At 42.2% G+C, this 16,153-nt stretch overlaps 1 protein-coding gene across 3 annotated transcripts in view; it reads left to right on the forward strand.

Annotated features, from left to right (window-relative positions):
- The window catches only part of RUBCNL (rubicon like autophagy enhancer), a 136,011-nt gene extending 123,081 nt beyond the window's left edge, over nucleotides 1-12,930 (forward strand). Inside the window, exon 16 of one of the 3 annotated variants that reach the window (XM_069205391.1) lies at nucleotides 12,394-12,928. In XM_069205391.1, coding sequence (XP_069061492.1) covers nucleotides 12,394-12,563 — 170 coding nt within the window. In that variant the 3' untranslated portion in view covers nucleotides 12,564-12,928. Of the gene's footprint in view, nucleotides 1-12,393 lie in introns of all 3 variants that reach the window. The other 2 variants (XM_069205390.1, XM_069205392.1) reach the window with 2 other exon arrangements.
- The last annotated feature ends 3,223 nt before the right edge of the window (nucleotides 12,931-16,153 follow it).

A 16,153-nucleotide genomic window follows, 5' to 3' on the forward strand; every position in this document is an offset into this window, starting at 1 on the left:
CACACGGTGTGAACCAAGTGCTGCATGTTTGACACAAAGAGAGTGCTCTGGACACTCTGTTTAGCACTACGTGATATGGTGAGCGCTACCAAAGCATATACATTATAAAAATATTTTTAAAAACAAACATAAACACGATGGGTCCACTGAACGTGGCATGGTTAACAGACACGGTGTGCACCAAGTGCTGCATGTTTCACACAAGGAGAGTGTTCTGAGTGTTCTATGTTTATCTCAGCAATTTAACATGTGGCGTGTACCAAGCACTGCATGCTTCACACAAGGAGAGTGCTCTGGATGCTCTGTTTAACACTACGTAGTACGATGATCTGTACCAAAGTGCATAAATATTGAAATGTTTAAAAGCAAAACAATTTGAATACACACTATTGCACTGAATATGGTGTGGTTAACACACTGCATAGTCAGAGCAATGCATGATTGAGAAAGGGGTGCTCTGAGCGCTCTGTTTAACCTTACCGTCATCAGTACCAAAGGATATAAATTTTGCAATATTTTTAAAAAGTAAAACTTTATAAATACACACGTGCACTGAACGCGGCATGGTTAACACACGCTGCAAGTTTGACAGAAGGAGAGTGCTCGGAGCGCTGTATTTTTAACACTGTGGTACGATGAGCAGTCCTAACGCATATGAATATATCAATATTTTTAAAAAACAAACCCACATGGGTGCACTGAATGCATTAACACATGGCGTGCTCCAAGAGCTGCATGTTTGCTGCAAAAAGTGCTCTATGCTGCGTATGTTTAACGCGGTGTGATAGTATCAGTGGAAATGTGTTTATTGCAAAACCCTATCCATAATTGCAAATTTTCTACTCAACATTTTGGTGGCTTCACTGTGTTTGCACACACTCATGTGTGCCGTATAGATTGTTGATACCACACACACAAGAACCCATAGTTGTAATAATAAATGCCCCAACATGAAAAAACATTTGCACAACAAAAAAACATGTTGTTAAACAACATTGTTTGCGCGTCCAACAAATAAACTTGTGTTCAAATTGCAGTACTTCTGTTTAAAAATAAAAAATGCCCAACGCAAACTGTAATAAGTTTTATTTTTGTGTGAAGATTCTAACTTCATGTTGGGATCATGGATGCATGTTTTGGTCCAATTTACTTTCCAACGTTGAAATTAAACTTGTATGTAAATCTGCAAAAGTCGCAGGAGAAAGCAGTTCCTTCTTTAAAGCTATCAATACAACAAAAGCGTTCCAAAGTTAAAAATCACAACACAAAAACATTTACGCAGCAAGATTAACACATAGCGTGGACAAAGCGCTTCATGCTTCACAGAAGGAGTGTGCTCTGGGTGCTGTATGTTTAACACTCCGTGGTACGGTGGGCGGTACCAAAGAAGTATATTTAACACTACATTGTACGGTGAGGTGAGCAGTAGAAAAGTATATAAGTATTAGAATTGTTTTTAAAAGCAAAACACTATGAAAACAAATAAAATGTTTAAAAGCAAAATTATTAAAGTATAGGAGGTAAAATTGTATATGTGTGTATATGTATGTGTATATATATATTTGTATATGTATGTTCGATGGCATGTGTAGCTGCAGATACACATGCTATGCATTGTTCCGCCATCTAGTGTTGGGCTCTGAGTGTTACAACTTGTTTTTCTTTGAAGAAGTCTTTTCTGAGTCACGGGATCGAGTGACTACTCTAGGTCATACTGCACATGTGCATCGACTCCGTTGTTAGATTGTTTTCTTTCCGCTGTCTGGTTCGCATGTGTTTCCTCTCGCTCTGAGATTTCGAATTGGAAAACTTTTGAAAGCTTCCTTGATCGTCGGTATTGTTTCAATCGCGTTTCCATCTAACTTCGAACCAATAGTACCGTAGAAAACTAAATTTTGCCCGACTCGGGCCTGTTGTGGCCTACCACGTTGAAGCCTGATGGCTCGGACTTCATTTCGATTTTGTCCCTGATTCCACATGAAATTTTGATACACAGACCAACGCCTTGTCTGTAATCTGTTACTTTCCCCTGATCACAGAGAAAATGATTGCGAGGCCTGTCGATCGTTTCGATCCAGAAAGACCCTGCATGACCGGAGAGCCAGAAGAGTGGAAATGGTATCAAAGTACAGAACATCTCAACACCATGGAGGAAGAACAGGCGCAGATGGCGGTTTCCATCAGACTCCGAAACCAAAGAAGAATCAAAAGAAGATAGGCTTATCACTGCTGGTCAGCACTTGAGTATGTCTGCCCCTACACCCACTTATAAAAAGTTCTCAAAGGCCTTGAGTACACCACTACCAGAGAGCCATGGTTCGACCCGAAAAAAGACTTGTCGACCGACCTTCAGGTTTGGCGTCGAAGAAGGCCACTCCGTCGATATCGGAGTCGAGTAAGTTCATCAAAAGTTCAACTTCCAACTCGAGCAAGTGTCCTCACTCCTCTGAGTCGAAGCCTCGATGCCCTGCTTCGGAGCCGAAACAAATGGCTGTATTTTCGGGCCCGAAAAAACTACCTTCTTCAGAGCTGAAAAAGTCTTATTTGGAAGAGCAAGGACTTTCGAGCCATTTTAAAGCTCAAAATCTCTAGATGAACAGTCATATAAACCCTCTGGTCATATTTCTGAGATCCAACCTATCATTGAGGTCATGGATGAAAGACAATCAAGGATTCACATCCAAAAAATAATTACTGCACCTCCTCTACAGACCAAAAGAAAGCTGTCATTTCAAGAAGCCATTACCTATTCATACTTCTCCCCCTCATTCACCACAACTTTATTTTTTGCCACCACCCACTAGCCCACCACCTATGCCTTCACCAACTCATTCACAATATTCTCATGGTGATACAGTTGATCCTTGATCTCTATGATCCGGATCCCATTCCTAGTAATGACCCGGACTTATACCCTTCCAAACCTTCTCAATCAGAAGACACTACTGCATACATGCAGGTTATTTCTAGGGCTGCAGCATACCATGGGGTGCTTATGCATACTGAACCCTTAGATGAGGATTTTCTTTTTAACACCTTATCCTCCACTCATTCAAGATACCAGTGCCTCCCAATGCTACCTGGCATGATTAAGCATGCAAACCAAATATTCAATGAGCCAGTCAAAGATAGGGGTATAACTCCTCGCATTGGCAAAAAATATAAACCTGCGCCTACAGACCCTGATTATATTACCCACCAAGTTCCTCCAGACTCAGTAGTGAGTGCTGCCAGAAAGAGGGCTAATAGCCAGTCGTCAGGGGATGCCCGTTCCCTCTGACAAAGAAAGTAGAACATTTGATGCTGCTGGCAAGAGGGTAGCAGCACAAGCTGCTAACCAATGGCGAATTGCAAACTCGCAAGCCTTGCTAGCAAAGGTATGATAGAGCCCACTGGGACGAGATGCAGGAACTTCTACAACACCTGCTAAAGGATCACCAAAAGAGAGCACAACAGGTTGTAGAAGAGGGTCAAGCCATAAGTAACAACCAAATACGGTCTGCCCTTGATGCTTCAGATACAGCAGCTAGAAGCACGAATGCTGCCATTACTATACACAGACATGCATGGCTATGTTCCTCTGGTTTCAAACCAGAAATACAGCAGGCAGTGCTGAATATGCCTTTTAATAAAAACACTTGTTTGACCTTGAGGTTGTTACTGCCATAGAAAAACTCAGAAAAGACTCAGACACGGCCAAAACAATGGGAGCCTTATATACAACACCCTACAGAGGCTCCTTTCGTAGTCAACAATTTAGAGGAGGATTCAAGCTACAATCCACAGAGACTTCTACCTCCCAGGCAAAACAAGGGCAGCAGCAGTACCAGAGAGGGGGATTTAGAGGTTCTTACAGAGGCCAATACTTTAGAACCAGAGGCACGTTCCAGGCCTCAAAACAAGCTACTACCCCATCTAAACAGTGACTTATTTACCATCCCTCAACCACACACATCTCCTGTTGAGGGGGAGGGAGGCAGACTACAGCAATTCCACTCCCATTGGCAAAATATCACCACAGATCAATGGGTTTTGTCAATAATCCACAATGGCTATTGCCTAGAATTGATTTCTCCCCCCCCAACAAACATTCCTCCACATCATCACAAACTGTCCCCAGAACACAATGTTCTGCTACACCAAGAAGTACAATCGCTACTACTAAAACAGGCAATAGAATTGGTCCCACATGCTCAACAAGGAACAGGAGTAGACTCACTATACTTCCTAATTCCCAAAAAGGATGGCACACTCATGCCCATCCTAGTTCTCAGATCACTAAATCTATATATCCTGTCAGAACACTTTCACATGGTAACTCTGCAGGACGTCATTCCACTACTACAAAAACAAGATTGCATGACTGCATTAGACCTCAAAGATGCGTATTTCCATGTACCCATCCATCCAGCACACAGAAAATACCTAAGGTTTGTGATGGCAGGAAACCATTATCAATTCAAAGTTCTACCATTCGGCATAACAGCTCCAAGGGTATTCACAAAATGTCTAGTGGTGGTAGTAGCAGCCTACCTAAGAAGACAACCCATACATGTCTTTCCATATCTAGGTGATTGGCTAATAAAATCATGCAATTTTATACAATGTCAACAACCTACTCAATACACAATAATGACCCTACATACACTAGGGTTGACTCAACTACCAGAAATCCCATCTTCAACCAGCACAGGTGCAGCCTTACCTAGGTGCTATTCTCAATACGCCAAAAGCCTTAGCCTATCCAAATACACAAAGGATACAAGCTTTTCAAAATATCATACCACAAATGCAGCCAAATCAACAATACACTGTAAGATTTATCATGAAACAATTAGGAATGATGGCATCCTGCATAGCAATAGTACTGCTTGCAAGACTAAACATGAGGACACTACAACAGTGCCTCTCATAGCAATGGTCTCAAGCACAGGGACAATTGCAAGATCTAGTGTTAGACCGCCAAACGCATAAGTCCCTTAATTTGTGGAATCTCAGCAATTTAGTAAAGGGGCGGTCATTTGAAGACCCTATGCCTCAGACCACAATAACAGATGCATCAATGACAGGTTGTGGAGCTCATCTCAACAACCTTACCATTCAAGGGGAATGGGATTCAAAACAGCTAAATTACCCCAAAAACCATTTAGAATTATTAGCTGTGTTCCTTGCCCTAAAGGTGTTTCAGCTGCTTCTCAAACACAAGACTGTCTTGTTAAAAACAGCCTATATGACGACCATGTATTACCTAAAGAAACAAGGCGGGACACATTAATCTCAACTGCCCCTTCTAGCCCAAACGATATGGAAATGGGCAATTCACAATCCAATTAATTTACTAGGAGAATACATCCCACGAATACACGATCAGCTAGCGGATATCCTAAGCAGAAAACACGAACAAATACACTAATGGGGAATTCACTCAGGTACTTCATCAGTACTTTCAAAAGTGGGGGACACCAGAAATAGACCTATTCGCAACAAGCGAAAACGCAAAATGCCAAAACTTCACATCCAGACACCCACACACTCTCTGTCCAGGGGCAATGCTCTATGGATCAACTGGTTAGGGATATTTGCTTATGCCTTTCCTGCTCTCCCACTACTTTATTTCTGGTCAACAAACTGTGTCAGACTTCTCTCACCTTGATACTCATAGCCCCAACGTGGGTACAACAACATTGGTACGCAACACTCCTAGACCTGTCAGTACTACCTCACTACAAACTTCCAAACAGACCGGATTTGTTAACACAAAACAAAGGACAAATCAGACATCCAAATCCCAGTGCTCGCAACTTAGCGATTTGGCTCCTGAAGTCATAGAATTTGGATACTTACAACTTCCATTAGAATGCATGGAAGTTCTCAAACAAGCACGCATGCCTACAACTAGGCAAGGCTATGCTAACAAATGGAAATGATTTGTTTATTACTGTCAGTCTAAAAATACTGACCCATTTACAGCATCAATACAAGATATTGTATGCTACCCACTTCATTTACAGAAGTCAAATGAAGCTTTCTCATCTATTAAAATGAATCTTACTGCCATATCTGCATATTTGCAGACTGTACAACATACCTCACACTTTAGAGTGCCAGTTATAAAAGCCTTCATGGAAGGACTAAAACATATTATTCCACCCAGAACACCACCTGTTCCTTCTTGGAATCTCAATATTGTCCTCACAAGATTAATGAGCCCATCTTTTGAACCCATGCATTCTTGTGAGATTAAATTCTAAACCTGGAAAGTTGCTTTTCTAGTAGCAGTTACTTAATTCCAAAGAGTTAGTGAAATACAAGCATTCACTCTTGAAGAACCTTTTTTCCAAGTACACAAACCTAAAGTTCTACTTGGAACCAATCCAAAATGTCTGCCAAAGGTGGTATCACCTTTTCCCATAAACCAAACTGTGGAATTGCCAGTCTTCTTCCTACAGCCAGATTCAATTTCATAAAGAGCACTTCACACTCTTGACCTTAAAAGAGCTCTAATGTACTATGTGGATAGAACAAAAGAATTCAGAAAAACAAAGCAGATTTTTGTTGCTTTTTCAACAACCACATAAAGGGAATCCTATCTCAAAACAAGGATTAGCAAGATGGATTGTTAAATGTATACAAACATGTTACATTAAGGCAAAAAGACAACTTTTAATTACACCTAAGTGCTTTAGGTGTAATTAAAAGTTGTCTTTTCCTCTAGGAAAAAAGGTGCATCTTTGGCATTTTTAGGAAACATACCAATGTCAGGCAAATGTAAAGCTGCCACATGGTCTACATCGCATACATTTACAAAGCATTACTGTGTAGATGGTTTTTCAAAGCAACAGGCCAATGTTGGTCAAGCGGTCTTAAGAACATTATTTCAAACAACTCCAACTCCTACAGGCTAGCCACCTCACTTCTTGGGGAGAGTAACTGCTTCGCAGTCTATGAATAGCATGTGTATCTGCAGCTACACATGCCATTGAACGGAAAATGTCACTTACCCAGTGTACATCTATTTGTGGAATATAGTGCTGCAGATTCACATGCGCCCTCCCTCCCTCCCCGGAAGCCTGTAGTTGTTGCAGTTTATATATTTTGTACATATGTATATACATTTACATTTGGATGGACATCTATTTTATATACAACATTTATATTACTACACTCAATCACTTCCTCCTACACCCTTTTGCGGGAAAACAATCTAACAGAGTTGATGCCCATGCACAGTATGACAGGAGGAGTCACTCGATCCCGTGACTCCGAAAACACTTCTTCGAAGAAAAAAAAATTGTAACACTCCAAGCCCAACACTAGATGGCAGAATAATGCTTATGTGAATCTGCAAAACTACATGCCACGAACAGATGTACACTGGGTAAGTGACATGTTCCATAAATGTGTGTGTATACATATATATATAATACATACGTACATAAACAATACCAGCACAGTCTGTTCCACCAAACAAGCATACCCACCTTCAGCTGAGGAGCTGCAACTAAATCGTGCACATATAACAAAAACACTTTAAACGTGCTGGGTGGAACCATACAGTAGTTAGTCCCTGCTCTCTGGGCTTTAACAAACGGCTAAAACGAAGGACAAAAAAACAAACATTATCCAATGGGAAAGGAAGCCTTTCTAAAGGACAATGCAAGTGATCAATAAAAAGCCAGTAGGTGGGATGAAAGCCCATACAGTGAATACAGCATGTCGAGAGACGGCGCATGCGTGCTGCCTAGGCTCGACTTAAAAAATGATGTTTAAGACGTTTAAGGCATACCACATAGCCTGCTCTCTGTAGAAATTAAAAAATGTGCTATAAATTAAAAAAAATACAAGCATAAATTTAGTTCCGAATTTTTTTTTTTACAACTCCTGTAACATGCAGCATGAAACTTATTTCATATTTTGTGTTCTTTTTTGATTCTGGACTTCTTAAGTAAATAGGGTAACTTAGTGGTTTCATGTACCTAGTAGTGAAAGCCTTTTCGATTTGCACATCATAGGTGTCAGTCTCAGCAAGAGAGAGTGAACTAAATTGAATAATAGTTTTTATTCCAAACTAGTTGTTTGGAGCTGAAATGTGCTGTACCTTATGCTGTATAATACAGCAGTTCTGAAAAATAATTTTCTTAAACTTTATTCTACGGGTCACACAAGTCACCGCCTACTCTCCTTGGTCTGAATCTCTTGGGTCTTTCAAAAAAAAATAAAAAATGTCCTTCTGGAAAAATGTTTGGTCATGGCATACCGTACCGACGAAAGGGCAACCTATTAACGTTGATTGATTTACTCCCCCACCCCCAAATTTCTGCTACTGCTGAAATTGACAATGATATTAAGCATGTTAAAAGATGCACTTGCTTCATAAATGCATCACTATTAACTTATAAATCACATTAGCAACAGTTTCATTGCAACTATTGTCATAGTTTGACTCTTGCTCTAGGCAAGACTGCTGGTATAAGGATGACTACTTATGTTTGTAGGTGATTATGCCAGTCCTACAACAAGTCGAAACTGTAGTCCCAACCCTCCTGGCTCACAAGCCGCACCTCACCAAAAACCCAACCAGTAAAAGGTGGTTTGTGACAGCCTTTACACATGTACTTGAGTGTGACATCTCGGGGAGTGTCATGGTTAAACGGAGATTACCCCTTCCTCATATGAACAACATGTCTCAATCAAACACAGGCAATGAAGGAGACAGAGTAAAGTTTTCAATAGGTTTTATCAACAAAACTGCAATCTACGATAAGTTGCATGGGCTGTAATAATTAGGATAATGAACAGTGCAAGAAATAGAATTGTGATTCATTAATGCAAAGACCCCCACCATCTTGCAATAATATGTAATGACATGAGATGTGAATTATATGTCCTAATACCCTAGCATGATCAACCTAATCTCTAATCTAGGTGTGTTAAACCTAATCTGCCAATGCTGTGTCTGAGAAGAGATTCCCCCCCTCCCCCCCACGACACGAAGATTTGGTCAGCGTCAAGGCGACATGCAGCATCGATAACAATGAAGGCATCTGGTCAGTCTCTCTCTGACTGATTGTCTGTGAGGTGCATTTATACAGATCTGCTCGGACCCCTGATGTAAGTCTGTTCCCAAACAAATAACAAGACATGCTTGGGACAGCAATTTATGTAAACCATTCCTTCGAAGGCGTGAAGAGGAAAAGTACCTAATGTGAATACCTACAGTTTGTTTATCTTTGTTGCTTGATAGTGATGCCTTAGCGCGGTGGCACTGATAACGTGAAAATAAACATTGGCCTAACTAGAAACTAGAAATAAGCCAACTACTGCTTCCCATGAAAAAAAAAAACATGGGTGCACCAAATGCCATGAAAAACAGTGGAAATCAAGCAATAGTTGAGGAATGTGATGAGTGACCAGATCAAGGAGGTGGGAACTGAGCTCGTTACCTTAGCTCTTTGAGACTGCTAAATGAGTGGTATAAAGAGCTTGAAATTGATGAATATGGCACTGCATCAATGAATCTTGCTTAACAATGTGATTCCCCTCATGTTCTTAAATGTTTGATTTGCCTTTTTTACGTCATTACTGTTTTGGAGATTCTCAATTACAAATTGTTCAAATACGTTTAGGTAGACTTTTTGCAAGTTGCCCTCGCCTCTTTGCCCCCATTTGAACTGTTAGATGCTGGTTTTTGACTGACCGTGCACTGAAGCTTGCTAACGAGGCTCCAGTGTCAGTGTTCTTTTCCTGAAAAACGAAATACTCAATTGTGTACATTTGTCACACTTAAACATCCCTACAAGTGTCTAGTAAATGGTACACCTGGAATGTAGGGTATAGGTACTAAAGAGGTCCCTAAGGACTGTAACATGTATTATGCCAATCTAAGGGCCCCCATAGTAATTACATGCAGACTATCATTGTAGACTGCGTGTTATGATGCAAACCATGAGTGAAAACACAACATGGCACACTCCCTTTGTGCCATGTCAGTCAGTACGTATGTAAGTCACACCTACAGCAGAGCCTTGTAGCCCTAAAGCGGGGAGCACTATATTTTAGATATGCAGATATGGCCCTGTGATCTCTAGGTCCATTATTAGATGTAACAAGTGAACAGGGAAGCCATCTTAAGGTATGTCCTGGTCACTGGTAATTTACGAGTTAACCAGCTACGTAAGGGCTTCACTGAAACATAGGGGTTTTGGTATCAAACACCTCATCTTAATAAATCCATACTGATGCTAGAAGTGGACGTATTATGACCTGTACACAGAGGGCACCTTAGAGGTGCCCCATGAAAGCCTACTAGTCCTGTAGTGCTCTGGATGACTGGTATCGACCAGGCAGCAACCACAGACAAGTTTCTGACCCCTTGGAGGTGAGAGCCTGTACTCTCCTAGGCCAGAAAGAATGCATGCTCTGGATGATATCACCTGCTCTGGCAGGATAGCAAGCAAATCTGCATACCAAGGCCAGGGGCTTCAAAGTCCATACTGCCTTCGATATGCAACCCGGCTTCCCCCAGAACTGGGAGATGCCACCCCCTGCCCTGAGGCCCATTTGGCACCAGGACAGGTGGGAAACTAGCTATGCAAGTAGGCATATTGCAGTACCAGGCTAGTCACACCCTAAGGTGGCCTGCCTGATATACTTCACAAAGGAAGAATCCCACCATTTTGTTTTTGGTGGAATTGGGAATGGGACAGGGTTATGCCCACTTCCCACAATGTGGTCATATAGGGGGTGTAGTCCCTCAAGGGTAAGTAGCCCATTGGCAACTACCCTACACTCCTCTATATTTTCAATTTATGGGGCCCCCTGACATTAGGAACTGAATACAAAAAGGACATAGAAGAGCCAAAGACTGTGGACTAGCTGTAGACTTTGCGCAAAACCCTGCCTGTCTGCTCCTGTCCCATCAATTGCAAAGACCTGACTTGTCCTGCTGCTGTGCATCGGCCCAGAGCCTTAGAGGACTGCCAGCACTTCGCCCTCATGCAGCATCTCCCTTGGAGTGGAGGAGCCACTTCCCTGAACTAGCAGATTGCCCAGTTCTCCATTTTGCTGACCACTGGGTTCACCGGGGGAGCATCTCACCAGGAAGCGGAGCCGGAGTGTCCAGGAGTGCAACCCTGATGACCTAGCCTGTCTTTGAGATGCTGAGCCTGCCTGAAGCCCCCCTGCCCCAATACCCAGAGTACCCCAGCCAGTTGCAACCACCAAGGCTTGTTTGGTGTCTAGTCCGACACCAACAATGCTAAAACCGACCTACAGAGGAGGGATGTCAGCAGACCGAAGGCCATCACAGAGACTGGCCCTGCTGTCTCCTTTTCATGCATCAGCAGGTCAACCCCAAGAAGTCAGAGCCTCTGACGCCAATGACCTGCCAGGCCTACCAGACACCTCAGCACCACAGCCCTAAGGCCCAAGTCAGAGCCAACCGACAGTGTCCCCAGGCAACTTAGGCTCTCCAGAACAGAGTTCTCCTTTGGGTTCCAATGGGCTTGTCCCCACGTGCTGCACTTTCCTGCTTAGAAGTTTCTCTAATGAGGCTGCCCTTGCGACCAGCACCTCTGCACTCTGGCACAGCTGGGCAGTTAACTAGAAACTTCTGGTGGTTCTAAGGACCTGTTTCCCCCACCCCCCACTTACCTTAAGTCTAAAAGATCAGCCCTGTAAGTCGCTTGCAAGTGACCGTAGGCAATGGATGCTTCCCCTGTAGGATAACATTACTGCGTTCGAGTTTAATGGCTCAAATCTGACCGCTGGATTTTCTAAGTTTTAAAATATTGCTGACTCGAAAAGTACTTAAACCAGATCTTGAAGATTTTGGTGTCCAAGTTAATGTAAAATCTGTTATTTATTAAATTGGTCTTTAGTTTCTTCTTGGGTGTGTAATTTGTTGACTCTGTGTTCAACAAATGCTTAGCCCTGCCCTCTAATAAACCTAAACTGCTTGCTTACACTGCCACAAAAGGAGCATTTGGTATTATTGACATGAGCCTTGTAAACCAATAAAAATCGACTGGACTATCTGCATAGTGTACCCCTACATTGGTTCACTACATAGATAGCCAGCTTTGTACAGTAAGACCTAAAATGTTTGAGGTTTTTGATTTCTGTAGGTTCTTACTCAAATCTAATTTGTACTGCATTATTTTAGACCTTTTACAGCTTTTCAAGACTTTTTTTTAAGGTTTGATAACTATTCAGATAGTATTAAAATGCTATGTGTTCCTTTGCTGATAATAATGACCAGCCACAATGTACCAGATACACAAAGGACCATCAAATATAGTTATTGCCATTAGGTTGCCTTTATTTGTACTTTAAAATAAGTTGAGATTTTACTGGTTTTATTTTTTTCATAATACTTCTGTTTTTGTTCCTCAGTCTGCAGGACATGCTTCCACAAACGGTGCTTTAAGTTGGAGGGAGACTGTCCAAAATGTCAGCGAATAGAGGCCAGGAAACAACTTTTGAGTGCACCTACTGTTTCGGTGGAAGAAGATGACCTACAGAGCAGACATGGGGACATGGATTCTTGCCGGAACGTCTCTTAACAGAGGAGCCAGTTCAATTCCTTATCATATGTGGAATAGTGTTTTTAAACATCCCTGTTGTAAGGGAATATTTTAATGCAGATATTCATGGACATTGGCAAGACTGAAATGCCAAACGTGTACATTTTGTGAATTTGTTTTAAAAACTACTTTTTAGATGTTTTTAAATTATTTGTCGCACTGAATCCTTATTTTGTGAAACGCACCTTTGTTTACTTAATCTCACATCTGGAGTTTTTGATGTCTGTTGTTTTTTAATATCTCTACATGTATTTAAATGCATCTTTTTGGAGGATCTGAGATGCAGGATTTGAAGTGGGGAAAAAAGTAACCATGAGCCAGCTCATCATTAAAAAAATTTGATTGGAAACTTTGATTACTTTGGTAATTATTAAATAGTGATATACTAGATGAATATCCATGTACTTCGGCGTGAGCAGTGTCCCCAAAAAACAAGTTGTGGGAAACCTGCAGTACACAACCTATAAAAATATGCCAAAGTTTACAGAAGTGTTTTATAAAGGAAACATGTGAACATTTATTTCAGAATCGCTATAGGGTGTTTGATAACCAATCTTGTACAGCTAGGATGTGGTTTTACTCAGATATAGGTTTAAGCAGATTGCCAGTTAGTTATTTCAAGTAAGTGTATATCGCATCCCTGCCATGCACAGTGTTGCTTTCAATGATGTCATTTTAGATGCTGTATTGATATCAATATTGTGATAAGATGTCATGAGAGATGTAATAGGTGAGGTCATGGGCATGGCAAGGGCAAAAGTTATAGTTAATTGAAATAACTAACTGGTGAAATTCAGTTTTTGTGGGGTTTTTTAAGTCCATGTCTAGCGTTTTTTTAAAAACATTTTTATTAACTTTATTATCATACCTAACTATGCCAACCCTCCCTTTCCGAAGGGCCTTTGTGCGTAGCGTGGGGTTGGCCAAAGGGCCTGTGCCCAATTTCCCCACTCCTTCAACCTTTACCCCCCACCCCTTATTCCCAGATGTGGGTCCTGTGCTTGTTGTGCCATCAGATTCAAGCTAGCCTGGCTGATGAAGTGTGATACCCTGAAACTGGTCCCAAGATGCTTGTGTCTGGTCCAGGGAGGACCTGGCCTGGCAGTTTGGGCTGGACTGTTCCCATGGGGAACAGGGTCAAGACTGATTTGCATAAGGTTGGGTCCAAACAAAAGGTCTGTGACTGGGGGTGAATGTTTGATTGGTTCTGCATTCCATCCATCATCTGTTGTTTTTGCATTTGTCACCAGAAGGGAGTTGGAGGCAGGGCCTGACTACAAGACTAACCCCATGCCATGCACAACCAAAGGCTGTGCTTGGCGTGGGGTTGACTGCCTGCGGCCACCCTCACGCCATGCAAGTGTGAGATTTGCTTCCTGCAGGGAGTTGGCTGCTTCTGGGTGGGTTGGGCAGAGGCCACGCTGCCCCTCCCCTTTTAATATCTATAGTTAGGGTGCTGGGGGCACCAGAGCCTAATGAGACTCGGGGAGGGGGCCTCATTAGGGTATGGTGCTCTAGGGTTTAAAGGGAACAAGGGCCTTAATAATAAATACAGCCATGGGGGATGGGTTTTCCAGGGAATAATGAGGTTCGAGAAGGCAGGGTCATTTGCACCTCACCCACCTTTAAAATAAATACGGCCCTGGGGGATGCAGTCCCTGGGGCCTGAGAGGAGTCAGCGAGGGGGGGTGGAGCACAGGGCCCACCTCCACTTTAAAAAAAAAAAAAAAAAAGCCAAGAAGTGGGGTACCTGGGGCCTAATAAGGCTCTGGCAGGGAGCAGCTGGCCCCCACCCCTTTTAAATAAGATACGTCCCAGGGAATGGGTTTCCCAGGGACTATAAAGGCTGGAGGCGGGGGGCCAAGCAGCACCCATCCCCTTTAATTTAAATTTCAATCTCAGGGATGGGGTCCCTGGGGCCTAATTAGGCCCAGGGTGCATGCCCACTTCCCTTTATAAATTACTCCACCCTGGGGATGGGGACCCCAGGCTCCAAAAAGGCTTGGGGAGGGGTCACCTCTTTTGTTTTTAAAGAAAAAAGGACCTAGGAGAGTAGGGAGGACCTTTGAAGGCTCAGGGACCTTTTTATTACATTTGGCCCGAGGGGATGGGTTCCCTGAGGCTTAATAAGGGTCAGGGAGGGGGGCTGCATACCCCTTTCCCCTTAAATTTTTACGCAGGGATGGCGTCTTGAGGGCCGAAGAAGGCTTCAGGTTTGGAGGGGGAGGGGAGTTGCACAGCCCCCTCCCCTATTTCATTTTTTGTTGTATGTTTTGGTTTGGTGCCCAGAGGCCAACCCTACCATACCAAAGGCTGTGTGTGGTTGGCAGCATACAGGGCCTGGTGGCTGGCCAAGCCTGTGCCACGTGCAAGGAAAGGCTGTGCACGGCGTGGGATTGGCTGCATCTGGGTAGGTTGGCCACACCTCATGAATGGTGAAGGTTTGACTTTACGTTTAGTAATAAAATATTACTTTATGTTTAAGATAAAAAAACTAGCAATTCTCAGAAAAAACAATGTTTAAATTAACATTTTCAATCAGGATTTATAAAGCACTGCAAATCACCTGTGAGGGTCTCAAGGCGCTGTAGTTAGGTGTGATAAAAGGATCTATTTTTGTTATTAAAAAAAAAAGAAAAAAAAAATAATCTCACTGAAAAAACTAAAGGTTAAAGTAAAATTATAATTAGGTGAATGTCGGTGCCTGCGTTAACGTTTTGAATTCTAAACCACATAAATTCACCAGTTATTAACTACAACTTGCGCCACTGCCATGCACTGCTTATGACCTCACATACTACATCCTTCATGACATGTTCTAAGACTTTATTTATGACATCACTGGACAACTTGAATGACATCAATGATGACATAATCCAAGCTCCTTTTATAGACATTACTCTATAAACTAGTATGTCATTAGAGGCCTGAAAGTAAGTGCAAAATAGCTCAGAATAATATGAAGCATCATTAATGCCATCAGATTGAACTCCCTTAGGTGTAGCAAGCATGTGTTTATGTGCAATATTAACAATATACTTACCATACACTTGACGGGTAGCCTAGTTCACGTTAAAAATCAACCACAGATATGTGACGCCTTCACTGCACACACTGTTCAATATGCATACAGCTGTTCAGTGAAAGCCACATTCACCAAGATACTCAACGTCTGTTCCAACATTAATGCCCTGCCATGGGCAGCAGCTTTTATCTGTATCAAACCTTTCACAATCACTGAACCTAGAGTGTTATCACTTTGTTTACTGACAGTGAAGAGAAGTACACCACAGAGTATTTAAAAACCATCTATTAAGAACAATGTTAACACTATGCCATTTTGTCCAAAGGGGCAGTATTTATTACAAAATACCCAAGGCTTAAAGATGCTAAATGTCATACTACTGGCAGTCTTCATAGTGTGGTGAAAACTTTACAGATAGCTCATCTTTTGAAGCAAGAGATGCACTGGTGCGCATAGACTGTTATGTAGAGATTGTCATGCTGAGACAATTCTGTTTAATTACGCAAGGCTGCCTGCAATACTTGGTATCCAATATGTAGAATCA

This window comes from Pleurodeles waltl, chromosome 8, assembly GCF_031143425.1.
Source record: "Pleurodeles waltl isolate 20211129_DDA chromosome 8, aPleWal1.hap1.20221129, whole genome shotgun sequence".
Lineage (NCBI taxonomy): Eukaryota > Metazoa > Chordata > Amphibia > Caudata > Salamandridae > Pleurodeles > Pleurodeles waltl.